This window comes from Arachis duranensis, chromosome 3 (assembly GCF_000817695.3).
Source record: "Arachis duranensis cultivar V14167 chromosome 3, aradu.V14167.gnm2.J7QH, whole genome shotgun sequence".
Taxonomy (NCBI): Eukaryota; Viridiplantae; Streptophyta; class Magnoliopsida; order Fabales; family Fabaceae; genus Arachis; species Arachis duranensis.
In genome coordinates, this window is record NC_029774.3 from 25109541 (window position 1) to 25125456 (window position 15916).

Below are 15916 nucleotides of genomic sequence, written 5' to 3' on the forward strand. Positions count from 1 at the left end.
CTCTTAAAATTAATTATAAATTTGTTTTATTTTTCTGTAATTGTATTAAATTTTTAATTCAAATTAAATAAATTTAATGTTAAGAGATATTTTAATATTTTAAATTAATCCTAAAGGAGTATTTAATTTTTTTTTTTCAATTCCTTTAACTCTGGTTTTTGTTTTTCATAATTTTATAATAATTTAATGTCATTTAAAAAATAAAATAAATTAAAATTAAAATAATAAAACAAACAATTTTAATACTCTTTTTTCTTTTTCTTTTGAATTATGGGGTATTAAATACAAACGTTTTTTTCATTTTTTTTAGTTAAAAGATTCTAAAATTTCATATGACTTTAGAGTATCAAATTATGTACAAATTTAATTTTAGTGCAAGAAATTCAATTCAATATTTTTCATAGGATTCCAACAGCATTTCTTGTTCTTGGTTATATTCGATTTTTACTCTTATGATCCCACCTTTCTCATAAAAAGAAAAAAAAATCTCATTATTTTGCACGTTACCAGCTAAGGAAGAAATGATTTCCAAACTCATTATTCATATTGGCTTCCAAACTAGTTCTGAGCCACCTTTGATATTCTCTATCAAGCTCCTGCTACACTTCATACCACGTGTTGCTATATATGTGATTAAAATGGAAAATCCGTATATATCTGTACAGATTTACATCTATACCGTAGTATTCCCTTAATTTATTTCTTTCTACTCTTTCCTTATGAATTTATATCCTTTTGACAAGACAAGCCCTCAAATGTCAGTAGACAGAACAAAGGAAGAAGCGTTGTGGAACTAGTGGAGTTATGACAAGACTTAAGAATAAATTATATTAAAAAATCACATTATTGAGTGACTCGTTCTTTTTAATAAATACATGAATAAACAGATTACTATTCATCATCTTGTCAAAAGTTTGCTCTTCATATTATGGTCAGGCAAATGAGTGCACTCCAGCGGTTCTAAAGGTCTTGTTATCATTTTCACTCTACCATCCTTTTTCAATCTGATGGACAAGGCTCTTGTAACCAAATGATACTCATATATCTAAATCACAGCAATACATAATCAGCTTTTCATATGATGACGATGAATGTAAAACTTCCAACAGATCATGCAAACTCTTGAATTTTGAGATGATATCTTCAAACTAAGCAAAAAAACGAAAGAAAGAAAATTTTCTTAAAAAGAAATTATTTTAGGAAATGTTATGCCAAACACCACCTTTGAAACTGAAACTTCTTCCCACATCTCTGAAATAAGATCACAATTTATTAACATTTTGTGATTAGGGGCATGGGAGAAGCCCATTTCCAGCAGCACCCTACTATTCCCCTCATGCCCTCAGAATTATCTACCAACTTTCAGCAAACAATTCTGCATAATATATAAATTGAATAATGCATATACTATATAACTGGATTTAAGAAGATATGATCACTTCCAGGGATTTATATCTGCTCAGACACTTATTAAGGTACATATCCGTCCACTGTTCAACTAGCATGTGTACCACTTCTTTTTGCCAAAATCAGTAAAAGTGGGCGAAAACGGTTTTAAATAATTTTGGATGCACATCGGTCATTTTATAGATATGGAAAATGGAAAAGTTTGTTTGTCCCAGGTAAAATATACGCAAACTTACCGACCAACTAGATTTATATAACATCCAGTGACTCAAGTCTCAATTATCTTGAAAACGTAAAAGTTAAAACATAGGTCAAGGACTTCCGTTTCAGACATGTTGAGAGATTGGAAAACTATGCTTTCTAGATAAATCGTTTTTTTGCTTTGCTTTTCGAAAGGGATCTCTTATCACGCAATCTTGTCTTTCCCTTTCCTCATCTTAATGAAATTTTCTAAAAAAAAGGAAGAGGGAAAAGAGAAGGCAGCAAAATATAGATATGCTGACGAGCCTCCTGACATCACACAACATCAAGGACGTTACCAGAAGCATTCATGAGAAGTTCCTTACCGATAAATTTGGAATGCTAACAGCATAATCAGCAATGAAGCCTGAAATATCATCTTCATCAAAATCTGCATTACATAAAAAATGAATAACTCTAATTACTTATAAAAGACCACCATTAAGGACAACTTTGTAGAGTAAAACACAACTCCCTAGATAAACAAAAGTACAGAACCAGAACTCAACAAATTCAACATCAACTCATTCTTTCCGCTTGGAAATAGATTTCTAATGTCTTAATTTATTTTGGCTCAAACCCTACTTGTTTTTAGAATTTAACTCATAATTGGAATTGAACTTCTGAACCCAAATACTTGAAATGCCTATTAGAAATGGCGTGCCTTTCTAAATGTTTGGAGTTGGTGCTCTAAAAACATGCTTCCTTTGGTCAATCCATCAATCTAGTTGCCTACATGGATAATATTGCCATTACATGTAATGATTATAAAGGAATCTATAACAAATGGAAGCAAAAGAGATAGAAATAAACAATAGAACTAGAAGAGCTGGGGTAGGAATGAATTAGTGTGAAATCACCCCTTCCCCAGTTAGAATTAGACTAGAAATGCAGGAAGTTATAGAGCAGAAAAACACTATGGTAGTGTTAGATAGACTCCCATGCTCCACTTCCAATTCTGTCTTAGTTCCTACCTTCTCATTATCCCTCTTTCCTCTATAGAACGAGAATCTCTCTCTCATCCCTAACAGAATTGGCCCAGGATCACACACCCATCCGCTAACTCTTGCACATGGCCTAATTAGTTACACAGGTGGTTCCCCACCATTTGCTCTTTTATGTCTCCTATTCATGCTAGTAAAGGAGGAATTCTATTGGCCCCCTGTTGCTGCCTCAATAGAATCTTCTTTCTTGCTCCCACCCTTCTCAGAGTATGTATTAGAATCATACAACAGGAATAGGTGCAAAATTTTTCTCAGGATTGAAGTAGCTCAATCAAAAACCAAAGTTATCATCTCTCGAAGAAATATGTTCTTGATATTTTGGACAAAATTGGGACTGGTCGGTGACACTCTTGAATCTTGTGGACCCAAATATTAAGCTTCAACCAGATCATAGAGATTTAGACGAATGAATTTATCAAAAGATTTGTTTTATGCATTACATGTGTAAGAACCGAGCTTAATTAACTGTTTAATTAAGTAATTAATTGCCCCAAAGTAGGTTCCGAATAGTTAGAGTGAGAATTTGAGGATCTAAATATGATTTTTGGACTCAGTAGGTCTTTCTGAGTCAAAAAATATATTTTCTACAAAAAACCGTGAAAAACCGCCGAACCGACAGTCGAAACGGTTGAACCGGTTCAAGTCTGCCCAGTGCTGTGCGAGAAAGGGTGGAAACAGTAAAAAACCTTAGAAAAATATTAGAAGTCGAAAACCGGGCATTAATTTTAAAGGTTTTGCCCGAAGTTTGGTCAAACGGGCTAAAAACGCTAACGGGTTGGACTGGGCCCAAGTTGGACCCAAGCCCAACATATATAAGGGCTCATTAATGAACCCATTCAGCATTCCACCTTCATTAAACACACACACACCAGAAAATTGAGAGAAGAGGGAGAAGGGAGAAGAGACACTATTCACACATCACTTCATTCCGTGATATCTCGAGCTACGGTACTCCGATTCGCGTGCCGTCAGCGGCTACGTGAAGCTCTCGCCGAACCCATTAATTCTATCTAAGCTTTGTGGTAAGTTTTTCGAAATTCTTCTTCCCTTCTGCTGCCCTAAGATTTCGAGTTTGATGAGTGATGATCTTGAGAAAACCTTGTGTTTTGGTTGTTTAGGTGCTACTCCTTAGTGACGAAATGTTGGGTTCTTGCCCAAATTTCAGTGGATAAGGTAAGATTCTCATGAACCCTAGTAAGAATGACTAATTTTGAGTATTAGGTTTTGATTTATGTGATATATGTGGTATTAGTTTGGATATTTGAGCTTGTTGGTGATTGTTGGTGCTTGTTGGAGGTTCTTGGTGGCTTAGATTGTGATTGAAGGCTTGCTTGTGCTCGTTTTGGGGTTGATGACATATTGGGAATCGGCCAAGATATGGTTTCGGTTTCCTCTATGTAGTATATAATATTCATGAAAACTTAGACTAGTGACCCAAGGATAGGTTTGAATTAAAATGGTTATTGAGTTGTTGAATGATAATATGTGACGATTTATGATGGATTGATGATTTTTGAGTTTGTTCATGATGATGGGTAATGTTATGATGAGGATGAATGATTATGTGAAGTTGAGAAGTGATTTGTGTTGATATATGTAATATTGAATGTTGATGATTTGGTAATGTGGTTGGAAAAGTTGAATGGGGATTGATTGTGGTATTGCACTTTTGATGTTGATGGATGAGAGTAATGAATTGAGATGGAAAGATTGTATAAATGATGAATTGTATAAATGGAGGTTTGGTATTGATCTAGTTGGATGTCGCTTGTGAATTTGATAAATTTGGGTACATGTGGAAGTTGGGTAAAAAGGAATTTTTTGTGAACTTTGTCTGATCATAACTTTTGCCTCGGTTTTTAAAATTGGTTGAAATTTGTTTATAGAATTAAAGTCCATTGAAAACGCTTTAAATCGACATAAAGTTTGCAAAATTTGAATTTTTGTAGAGGAAGTTATGATCATTCTGGTATGTGCGCACGCACACCTCTGCGAAAATTTTAACCTGCCCGCACGCACACGCAGAGGCAGGCAATCTGTTCTCAGCGCTAGCACAGCTGGTGCGCGCACATACCAATGATGATTTGCAACCTGTACGTACGCACAGCCTAGTGCGCACGCACACGTTAGGAATGCTAGTCTGTTGAGGACGCTAGCACAGCTTGTGCGAGCGAACAGATATTATGAATTTTGGGACATGTACGTACGCACACCTCTTTGCGTACGCACACTTTTTAAAACTTTCCTGGGCGTGCGCACGCACACCCCTGTGCGTACGCACACGTCCTGTTTCTCAAATTTAACTTTGTTTAAAACTATTTTACATTCCCCACAAAATTGTAAGCTTCTATAACACTATTTTAAGACGTTTAGGCTTAATTTTGAGTATGAGAACATGGGTAATAACCTAAGGATTTTAGTTGATGATTTTTATGAAAAATTAGAAAACGGATTATTAGGTTTCTGATGCACTGAGGATGGTTTTGATGGTATGTGATGAATGGTTGATGTATGAGATGAGAATTGAAGAACTGTTGGAGTTCGAAATGAAAATGTGAATTGACAGTAGTTGAAATGAGTCGAGGATTCGGAATGAAAATGTGAACTGACAGTGGTTGAAATGAGTCGAGGACTCGAATGTGTGACAAGGAATCACTGATGTATTGAAAATGTTTTCTGAAAAACCACTGAACTACTATTTTATATTGAGATTATGAGACGTTATGCGCCTGGCAAGGACAGCGGTTGGATCCCGCCTGTTGAGGTAGTGGTGGCGGCGTAAGGACGGTGGTTAAATCTCGCTTATGTTGAAATGTGAGGTCTGAGGCAAGAGTATCCCACTCGCATCCCTTCGGATCAATAGAGCGTGCAGATGCAAAACCCTGGACAGTGATCCAAGCACTATATCTCAGGAGTTTCCATATGATAATTCCGAAGGGCAACATTTCCATGGAGATGTGTCGGGTTGGCAGTTGAACCGACAATGTGATATCACAGCCAGTAGAACAGGCATTCATCATGTGCATTTTCTAACTGTTTGTTTGCTTTGCCGACTTGTAATCGTATGCCTAATTGAACAACATGTCTATTTGCTTACTTGACTACTTGCCTTATATGCTTCTACTTGTGTATTACTTGCATTGTATATAATTGTGATTTCTACTGGGATTGAGGAGGTTCGGAAGGCAGTGGCGATGGGATCGCATGGAAGATAGGTTGGTGAAGGCTGTGGAACAGCGGTGTTTGGTTAGAATAGAAATCTCCTAAGATAGAATACCCTGTTTATTTATGATAAGGTTTGCATACATATATGGTTTATTGTTTTAGTATGCTTTAAGTTTGAATCTTGTGATGGATATGAAGTCTAAGATTGCCTTTGACGTCCCGGGGTCTTATATCCTACATTATTGAACACTGTTACCATACTGAGAACCTCCGGTTCTCATACCATATTTCTGTTGTGTTTTTCAGATGCAGGTCGCAACCCACCTCGGTGAGTTGCTTGGATGGTGACAGAAGCGGAGGATCCGGATACCTTTTGGAGTCTTTTGTTTACTTTGTTTATACATCTCTCATTTTGTATTTTGTTTTAGCCTAAAGGCATGTATTTAGAGAACGAAACTTGTATAAGCTGTTTTTGCTGTCTGGTTTCTATATTATCTGTATATATGACTAGCCGGCTTAAATTCCGGGAGCCGTGGCTAGATTATTATAATATTATACTCCTTATCTTTTGTTATATCACCTCTGTTTCTTGTGCGTTAAGATAGTAGCTTCGTTAGTACGTTTGCGCTTTTCAAATCTTGTTTTTGAGCTATATTATTCATCGGATTTCTAGATTATACTATTCTTTCTATATATATTATATGTATGAGCTTAGAACTGTTGTAATCTCTGATTAACCTTTGCTTTACGATGCGAGGTAAAGCTTAGGCTAATTAGGGTGTTACAACATGTATAAGCAAAACGTCTTTCAGACAGACAACAAAAGCAGAAAAAAGAACAAGTTATTAACGAAGTGGAGTTTTCAGATTCTATAAATGTCTGAGAGGGGAAACCCTCTAAAAAATCATGAGTTTTACACCAAATAGAGGCCAAATATCCAATTCTGCCCAAACTTTCTTATCCATGTGTTTGCTATCTAATATAGTTATGCCCCAACCAAATACACCAATTAGCGGCATAGATAGCACACTACTGCAAAGATTTGGCTTCCTTCCTCCTCCCAAAACCAACTTACCTAGTCAACTAGAACTGCTCCAGAGATCTAGAACACCCAACACATAAATCTATAGAATTAGCCATAAAACAAATATTCAACTGATTCTAAACTAGCACTGTACATAATCCTCATGGGAAATAGTCTTTAATGTCTTCAAACCCACAATGCATCATTAGTGTTAATCTGTTAAGCACAACTGCCCAAATAACTGATTTAATCTTTTAGGAGCTTTGGACTTCCAATGGACATATCAAGGCAAAAAAGAATTTAGTTGAAAGAATGGGCTAGGAAATTGAAAGTAAGATTTAGAAGAACATATTCTATCAGACTGTTAAATACCTACTCCTTAGGGAAACCAAACATTAAGAGCTAGCTGTTAAGGGGGAAGAGCTAATCTCCTAAATACGACATCAAGCATCCCATACTACCCAATATGGGACTTTGGGCACCCCATAATACCCAAGTACCTAACACAGACACAAGAGACAGAGACTTATTTCCTAGACAAGGAGACAGGATGACAAAGTTAAAGAGACCCAAGACTAGGTGAATTCCTAAACATGATAAAAACTCTGGATTGAAAAGTTGTGGATAGAAGATATCTCTAAGGATGTGGAAAAGGCTAACTAAATGAGAAGTCTCCCTACATAGAAAAGGATTTTGAATCTGTCTCTACACAGATGCAAATGAATGTAAAGAAGTGCCAAAGGTTAACTCTCAAGTTATAATTACATGATGACTACGTGATTAGCATAGTATGATCTATACCCTCAATGTGTTGTATATTTTGTCACTATCAACATAATAACTACTTAAGCAAGTGCAATAGTTGGATTATACTTGATCAGCAGTGGATCCGTGTACTATATATTAGTACAAGAGAATCCAAAACACAAAAAAGGAAAACAAATACATGCATGCATACATACTAACATACACATGTATAAAGACTCCTTTTCAAAACAGAACAATCCTCCTCTTGTATTATTTCAAAGGAGCTTAAATAAGTATAAGGTCAGAGTCATACCTCGTGCTCTCAAATCCAAAAGTAAATTCTTGGCAAGAGATTCCAACTGTAGCCTTCCTAATGATTGAAATACACTTGCTATAGATTTTGCAGATGAAAGCATTGTTATGTCTATATTTTTCAATGCATCTGTAATCTGGGTCTTCAGATCACTTTCACAAAGAGCCAATAAGTAATTTTCTGCAACAAGATTTGATTCCAATTAACGTATGTTAGTGCCACATGTGACAAAAATTCCTTTTACAATGGGACGTCAACATACACAATAAGTGAAATTGCATCAATGTGTCAGGTTAGGCTTGGCACAATCACTTCTATTATTATGAAGCTAGATGCTAACTATGTCCTGGGAATACAATTTAGCATGAATTTTCAAACCATGTTTCTAATATCTAAGATGTGAACAAAGACTAACTTGTTAATTGCAGTACAATGACAAAGCACACCCATGTCCAACAAAGATAACAAGTTAAAGCAGCATATTTAGTATTTCCATTTCACAATGCATGGCACACGTTCCCAAATCAAATGAAGAAGGATCTCCTGTAAAAAGCATCAGCATAGTCTCTACATTAAAATAAAGCAAATCATGAATGTCCCACATGGTACTGCTAAAAACCTGTGCTGTAGATTCAAATACATGTTACTGTTATCTGAAATAAACTATAAAAAGTTCATGCACGTGAAACATAGATTCACTAACCTCGCATAGCAGAAGTGTCTTGGCCATCTTCTACAGTAATATATTCACAAATATCCCGAATCATTTCTTCATCTTCAACTCTTATCCACAGCAACATTTCATAGTAAGCCAACCGTGAAACTGAACAGGGATTCTCAGCTCTGACCACATCGGAGAAAAGTTGAAACTCTTTAACCATGCCCATGTCTATGACATACCTAAGCAGTGGTTGATACGTTTCCTCTTCTAGCTTATAACCGCACTCCTTCATATTTTCTAAAAGGCGAAAAGCCTTACTCAATTCTTCTATGGCAGCATATTCATTATTAGTAGTCCTTGCCTTCTGTATACTCATCTTTATTAATGCATTGAACTCTTTCACATCAGTCTCTCGACCCAGCTGACGAAACACATCAAAGGTCACCCCTGTTCCTAGTTTTTTCGCACACATTTTAACTAGCCTATCAGAACGATCTTCGAGGTTGAGTTTAAGAATCCATTTGCTTTTTCTCTCATGGGCTACAACATCCTTCCGTCTAAACAAAAGGTCGCCAGCAGACAGATTAGGAGACCACGTGAAATCTATTACTTTTTCCATTTTTGCTTTGCCATAGTCAACTTCTTCGACAACAGGTTCCTCTTTCACGACAACATGTTCCTCTGCCAGAGATGGACCTGCAAAACGAAAAGGGTGCACAGACACACCCCAAAAGATTAGCATCAACCATTTTAAGATGTCTGGGAACATTCCAAAATTGCAGCATAACCAAGTCAAAACTTTTAGTACTCCGCATTTCTCACAGTAAATTTCACAAACACTTACTGTACACTATAGAAGAAACCTCGGAAGACGTATTATCATCATCAGGAGAATCCTCTGCACCTAAAAATTCAAAAGAAAAAAACGTTACTACGAACACAACAGAGGGAACCCAATCATACAGCAACAAAAAAATAAAGCATTTGATCACACACAAAGTTCAGTTATTATTATTATTATTATCCTCTTTAGGTGGAAAACAAAAACCCAGCTACTATACTCTATTTATTATTATTATTATTATTATTATTATTATTATTATTATTATTATTATTATTATTCTGTTTCTCTCCCCTCAATTCCAAGAAGCAAAATCCATTAATGCAACGAAGTTCAAAAGCTACTGAGAAATGAGGAACAACGGTAATGGTGGTTAGGGGTAAAAAAAGTTGAGACATGATTGAGTATTGTTTGCAAATATGGAAAAGTTTTTTTTTTGGTTACCTCGAGAAGAGACACGGTTGAGGTTGATAGAAGAGTGGTTGAACTCAGAAGCATTGTGCTCAGAAATGGAAACGGAAGAGGAAGAGGCAAGTGCCTTGGCTTTCCGTGTTGAGTGAAGGCGAAATAGGGTGCTGAGGGTGCATAGTTTTCTTATGGTGGAGGCGCGCATCTAAGTTCTACAAAAACGAGGAAGTGAAGATGACGGTTGGGGGTTTTGCTTCTTCTGTTCTTTCTTTTATGGTTATAGGTTAGCGTGTGGATTTTAGAATGAGGTGGTTTGTTGTGTTGCACTGCGTTCGGATTTCTCAAGTCATGAGGCAAAGATTGGTTATACAAGTGGCTCTTTGAATGCAATTGAAGAGTGCAACTCAGACCCGGCACGAACAAAAGAAAAAGAATTTGCTATTATTATTAGGGAAAAAGACAGATAAGTCCTGACTTTTTAAATCTTTTATAAATACCATGATTTTAAAAATTGGATCGGATCAGCCGGTCAACTGGGTTATTGGGAATCAGTTATCAGGCCGGTTTGGTTAATTCCAAAAATCAGTCTGCAAAAAATCAGTAAAAAAATTGGTCGAATCGGTGGTTAATTAATAAATTGGTCAAACTAGCCGGGTTTTTAACAGTTTTTTACAATGGATCCAAAAAAAAACTAAACAAGCCCAAACCACTTATTAACTGACCCGATAACTCAATTTTCCAACCCCTTATGCAAATAGCCAGACCCAGTTTCCTCATTCACTAGCCACCACAACTCAATCCTAATTTCTCTTCCAAGTTCCACCACACCAGCCTCATCTTCTTATGCGATCTCCTCCCAAATAGGTTCCATAATCCCACGCACCAAAGAAGTTCGCTTGCTTCCTCTCTGCAACGATATAGCTGCTATTTGCTCATCTCGATTTTCGGAGCACTGCACCACTGGTGTTGCAGATCAGATCTAGTGGAGTCACGTTCATCATCTCCATCACTGCAACCGCCTTCCCTTTCCCTTCTGCAGAGGCGTCGACCGTTACGCTACTACTAGCATCGTTAGCGACATCACCACTGAAGATTGGAGATGGTAGTGGAGCACCCTCAATCTCCTCCTTCCTCTGCCTCTTTTCACCAGGCACCATCGCAGCTGCGTGTTCCTCACCGCAATTGTCATATCCTTTTGTTTGCATGTTGTTGTGTTAACTTTGTGAGTTGGTATCGCAATTGGATCTACGATTAGATTAAATTTTTCTTCCTCTGTTTCTTCATCATCTAACAAAATTGAGCTCTGATCTCTTATTTCTTCTTGTTGCTAAGGTTTTATTGATATGTGAAAGTACTGAATTCGAGTTTCTGATATTGTATTTATTTATTTATTTAATTCTTACTGCCTCTTTTGATTAAAAGAAACGACAATTGTGATAATATTTGACACGGTTCTACTGGAGACAGGGACATCCTCTGTTTAATGGTTCCCCCTCCTTATGATTGCTGCATATGAAAGCTGTAACAATCAATTGCCATGGCAATGTATTGTTCAATGAATCTAAGATTAAGATGGTCTTATGAAAAGAACAACTGTTTGGTTAACAAATCTTCTGCTATTAAGAAAACTCAATCTATTGTTATTATATATTGAATTTTTTTTATAATTTTATTGTATATTTTAACTAAATCGGTTCAACTTCGGTTGAATTTCAGTTGGACCATTAAACCATTGAACCAGTCACTTGATCGGTTAAATGACCAGTTCGATTCTTACAACCTTGATAAATACATCTCCAACAAATTTTAAATACAAAAAAGTCCATAACTTTAATAAATAGATGACAATTTAATCCTTCCGTCTATTTGTCTCTCATACACCAAATGAAACTTGCTGACGTGGATGAAACGGTGTCCAGGTGTCCGTCACGGTGCCACGCTGGAAGGGGAATAAAGTTCGAAGGACAAATAGGTCCTTGATAATTTAGTTCATTATGCTTATATTATGTTTCTATTATGAGAATTTAGTTTATAAAATTATGCTTGTATTTTGAAATCTAGTTAACTTGTTATATTCTGCAATTTAGATTATTTGTAGTAAAATTACAGAAATTGGACTTATTCTGTTTCTACTTTTTTTTCTTAAATTGCATTAGTTCAGTTTTCTTACATTAGTTAGAATCAGTGCATTTGTGTATTATATTGAAATTTGTTAAATTACATTAGTTTAGTTTTCATCATACCAGTAGCATTAGTTAGCATCAGTTCATTTATGCATCAAGTTAGCATTAGTTCACTTGTGCATCATTCATGTATTAAGTTAGCATTAGTGCATTTGTGTATTATATTAGAACTTGTATTTTTATTCGTAATAACATTACGGAATAATTTTTTTAAAATTATAGTTCATTTTGTTCTGACAGTATAAATTATGTATGGTACAAAAGATTTATAAAATCAAACTACTTTTATAAAAAAGTCGTAAGTTGACAAAAGTCTCTGGCTAAAAAGACCAAGATATCTGTAGATAAAAAATTAAATAATAAAATTTTTAGTTATTATTTTTATATGAAAAAGTCTAATTTTTTATTAATAATTAATTTTAACATTCGTTATCTAAAATTTAAAATAATTTAACGTGTATACTTTTACATTTAAAATATTTTAATTGTAAAAAAATATCGGATGATATATTTTGATTTGTCAAATTACTAATATAAAATATAAATTACATATAGAGTAAAAATAATATAGAGAAATAAAAAAATAGAGAGAGGTAGATGAGAGAATTTAAGAAGGGAGTTTATTACTTTTGAAAAAAAAAATATTTTCTCTCAATTTTAATAAGAGTGTCATGTGACACATTTGATTATTAAATTAGATAGTAATATATGATACATAATATAGGTATATTTCAATTAGATAGTAATGTATGATACATATAGAAGCATAATGAACTAAATTCTCAAAGACCTATTTGTCTTTCGAACTTTATTTGCAAAATAAAGTCAATGACTTATTTGTCTTTCGAACTGTATTCCCCTTCTAGTGTGGCACCGTAACGGATATATGAATACCGTTTCATCCACGTCAGCTAGTTTCGTTTGGTGTATAAGAGGCAAATAGATTGAAGGATTAAATTGTCTTCCGTTTATTAAAGTCAGAGACTTTTTTGTATTTAAATTTTGTTAGAGATGTATTTGTCAAAAATTTAAAAAGTCAGGGACCTATTTGTCTTTTTTCCTTATTATTATTATTATTTCCTTACCTTTCTCTTATATTTGAGCCAATTTTTTTTCCTTTATTCACTAGAAACTTTAGTCTCAAAACTAGGGGTGAACGCGGATCGGATCGAATTCTATATCCGCAATTTTAAAGTTTGAATCTGATATGATCCGATCCGATCCGCACTATATCCACAAAAACAAAAATATTTTTAAAAGTTTATTTTTATTAAAAAAATCAATAAAACTCATTTTTTATATTCTTTTAAATATGTTTACTCTTAAAATAATATTAAACATACTTTTTTAAAATAATAAATTAAAATAATACAACATATATGATAATTATTATTTAAAATAAAACAGAAAAAAAATTTACTTATTTATTTCTTTATTTTTTTGGATACGCAAATATGCAGATCGAATATGCGGATACCTACACAAATCCGCAATCCGATCCGATTAGTGTGCGGATCGAATTCAATCTAATCCGATAGTCTTATTGATCAGATTCGAATAAACACGCGGATATATAGATTAGATCCGATCTATTTTTGCTATGCATCAATCTTTGTCTCCTCCTTCACTTTGTTTGCTAGTTGGTTTGCTCCTTTTGGCTATGCTGGTTTTGTTTGTATCATTCGCAATCCTGATGGATGTTGGTTGAAAGGTTGCACTGGAAAAGTCGAAATGTGCTGTTGTATGTAATTTGGAGATGTTTACTTCTTGCTTGGGAGAGTGGATTTCGTGAGGTTATTTGTGAAACAGACGGTTTAGAAGCTCTTTTCTTGATAAACCAAAGAATGCTTGGTAAGGATATTCTGGAATGGGATTTGGCAAAGCATATACATGAGGTTATGAATTGGAATTGGAGAGTCTTTATTCTTTTAATTCAGAGGACTGCAAATAGTGTTGCAGATTGTATGGCTAAAGCAGCTGTTTCTGGCGCGGACATTCACTCGAATTGGAGCAAACCATGGAATGAGCTTTAACATCTAATAGATTTAGATATGATCCTAGCCAATTAATTTGATTTTGTCTCTTTTTTCTTTCTTTCTTTTCTATTTAGTTAAAAAAATAAAACATTTTTAAATAAAATAAAATTTTGCTTGAAGTTTTTGGTATGAGCCAAGCAACGGAGGTCAATATGAGGCGAAAGCCCAGCTTATTCTAACTTTTTTTTGGTGACATTCTAACTTGGATAATGGCAAATTTTATCTGTGGACTGAATTTTGAAACGGATATACGTGAAATTCTAGTATTAGTTGCTAAGTATGGCACACATAAACGTACACATATATATAATGATAAACTATCATTTTTAATCCTTACAAACTGTTATGCAAATTTTTAATAAATTTGAGTTCTACTGATCTCAAAGCAAAATTTACTCTTCTTTAAAAATTTCAGTTTTTAATTGTACATCAAAAACTTAGGTTAGACTAATAATAAAAAAAAAAGAACGTAAAAATAAAAATTAATGAACTATAAAATTTAGAACGAAAAGGATACAAAAAAATAAATAAAGTAAATGGCTATATTTAAATAAAGCAATAAATCATTTTTAACATTATCAAAGAAATTTAAAATTCGAATACATTGAAATAAAAAAAAATGTAGAGAAAATAAATTAATTACAAGGAAAAATTAAATGAAAGTGAAGACTATGGAAAAAATTTTACAGAAAAAATAAATTTTAAACAAGAGATTTTTTTTTAATAATAAATTTCAACCTCTATTTCTTCTAAACTTTGTCTATTTATAGCAATCTTTAACCAATCAAATTCAATCACGTGCTTTATAGACAAAGAACCAAATATAACTGTTTCCGCCACATAAATAATACAATAACTGTCTTTAATTATTTCAATTACTAGTCCTTCCATTACTTCAATCGTCAAATTTTGTCTTACACAAAAAATTTTTTATCAATCTTCTTTGTTCATCAATCATCATCTTCGATAAACTCAAAAACCTACTCGATGGAATCCTAACAAATTTTGTCGATATATTTACTACTAATTTGGATTTATTTTGAATCAACACAAACACCTATTAGCTTTCTTATCTAATGTCTATGGCTGTTTTTTTCTATCCTATACACACTTTATTTTCGCCTTCCCATTTTTTCTTTTATTTATGTTTATCTAGATTCTTTTCACCGTTGCCTGCCAGCTTTACTTTACTTTTCATTTTGGCCTTGTCATCTGTTATTCTGATATTTTTTTCACCATCTCTTACTCTTTTCTGTTCTGCTTTTTTTGTATTATCAATACCTTTTTCTTCTACTTGACCTGATCTTTCGTCAACCAACTTAAATTTTATCATCGTCATGATACTAGATTCTTTTTCCTCCAATGATCTTATCAGTGCACATCATCTTTTTTTAAAATGATTTTGTTTTTTTGGGCCAGTTTTTGCTCTCTAAGACACCAACTTCTTCAAACTCTTTTTCATGAGTTCAAGTATGTAATTTAGGAAGCATTTCAGGTATATCCTATTCTTTTTTAAACGTTTGAAATGTCATAATTTAAAGTCATTCAGATTTAATATTAAAAAAATTATCGGTTTAGATATAAGAAAATATACATTATGTGATATACGCAAAAAGAGCTACATAAAAGAGTTGCAACTACAGCAGAATGTTACAGGTTTTGTAGAGATAAGCATGTCACTATTATCTTATCTTTAGTCCGATGAATTGACTTAATGTGCATGTATAATTTTAAAGGGGTGAGCCAACCAATATTATTATGGATTGAAAATGCATTTTGTTGACCCCTACAAAATAATAGAGTAAAAATATTCTTTCAAATTTATTATTTATTTTAATATTAACAAAAAAATTAATTAATTATTTATTTATCTGTTGTGTATAAAAA

The 15916-nt window shown here is 33.8% G+C and overlaps 1 protein-coding gene across 3 annotated transcripts; it reads right to left on the reverse strand.

The window, feature by feature from the left end:
* Positions 1 to 555: 555 nt before the first annotated feature.
* Positions 556 to 10198, reverse strand: LOC107478013 (pentatricopeptide repeat-containing protein At4g04790, mitochondrial). 3 transcript variants are annotated; one of them, XM_052258351.1, is made up of 6 exons: positions 9847 to 10198; positions 9406 to 9465; positions 8604 to 9257; positions 7901 to 8080; positions 1974 to 2038; positions 556 to 1045 (listed from the first exon to the last, which is right to left on the reverse strand). In XM_052258351.1, exons 1-6 carry the CDS (start codon positions 10013 to 10015, stop codon positions 899 to 901), a joined length of 1275 nt encoding a protein of 424 aa, XP_052114311.1. In that variant the 5' UTR covers positions 10016 to 10198; the 3' UTR covers positions 556 to 898. The 3 variants fall into 3 exon arrangements, with proteins under 3 accessions (XP_052114311.1, XP_015953597.1, XP_020993611.1); XM_016098111.3 differs by having other exon boundaries at positions 903 to 1148; XM_021137952.2 differs by lacking the exon at positions 556 to 1045 and adding an exon at positions 1203 to 1375.
* Between the last annotated feature and the right edge of the window lie 5718 nt (positions 10199 to 15916).

What these genes read in the sequence shown, in the direction of transcription:
- LOC107478013 (XM_052258351.1), bottom strand. Translation starts at nt 10,015, where the DNA reads ATGCGCGCCTCCACCATAAGAAAACTATGCACCCTCAGCACCCTATTT. An exon ending in GGTTTCTTCTATAGTGTACA is followed by an intron (nt 9,258 to 9,405) that starts GTAAGTGTTTGT and finishes TTCGTTTTGCAG; the next exon opens with GTCCATCTCTGGCAGAGGAA. An exon ending in TTAGCATTCCAAATTTATCG is followed by an intron (nt 1,046 to 1,973) that starts GTAAGGAACTTC and finishes GCTGTGATTTAG; the next exon opens with ATATATGAGTATCATTTGGT.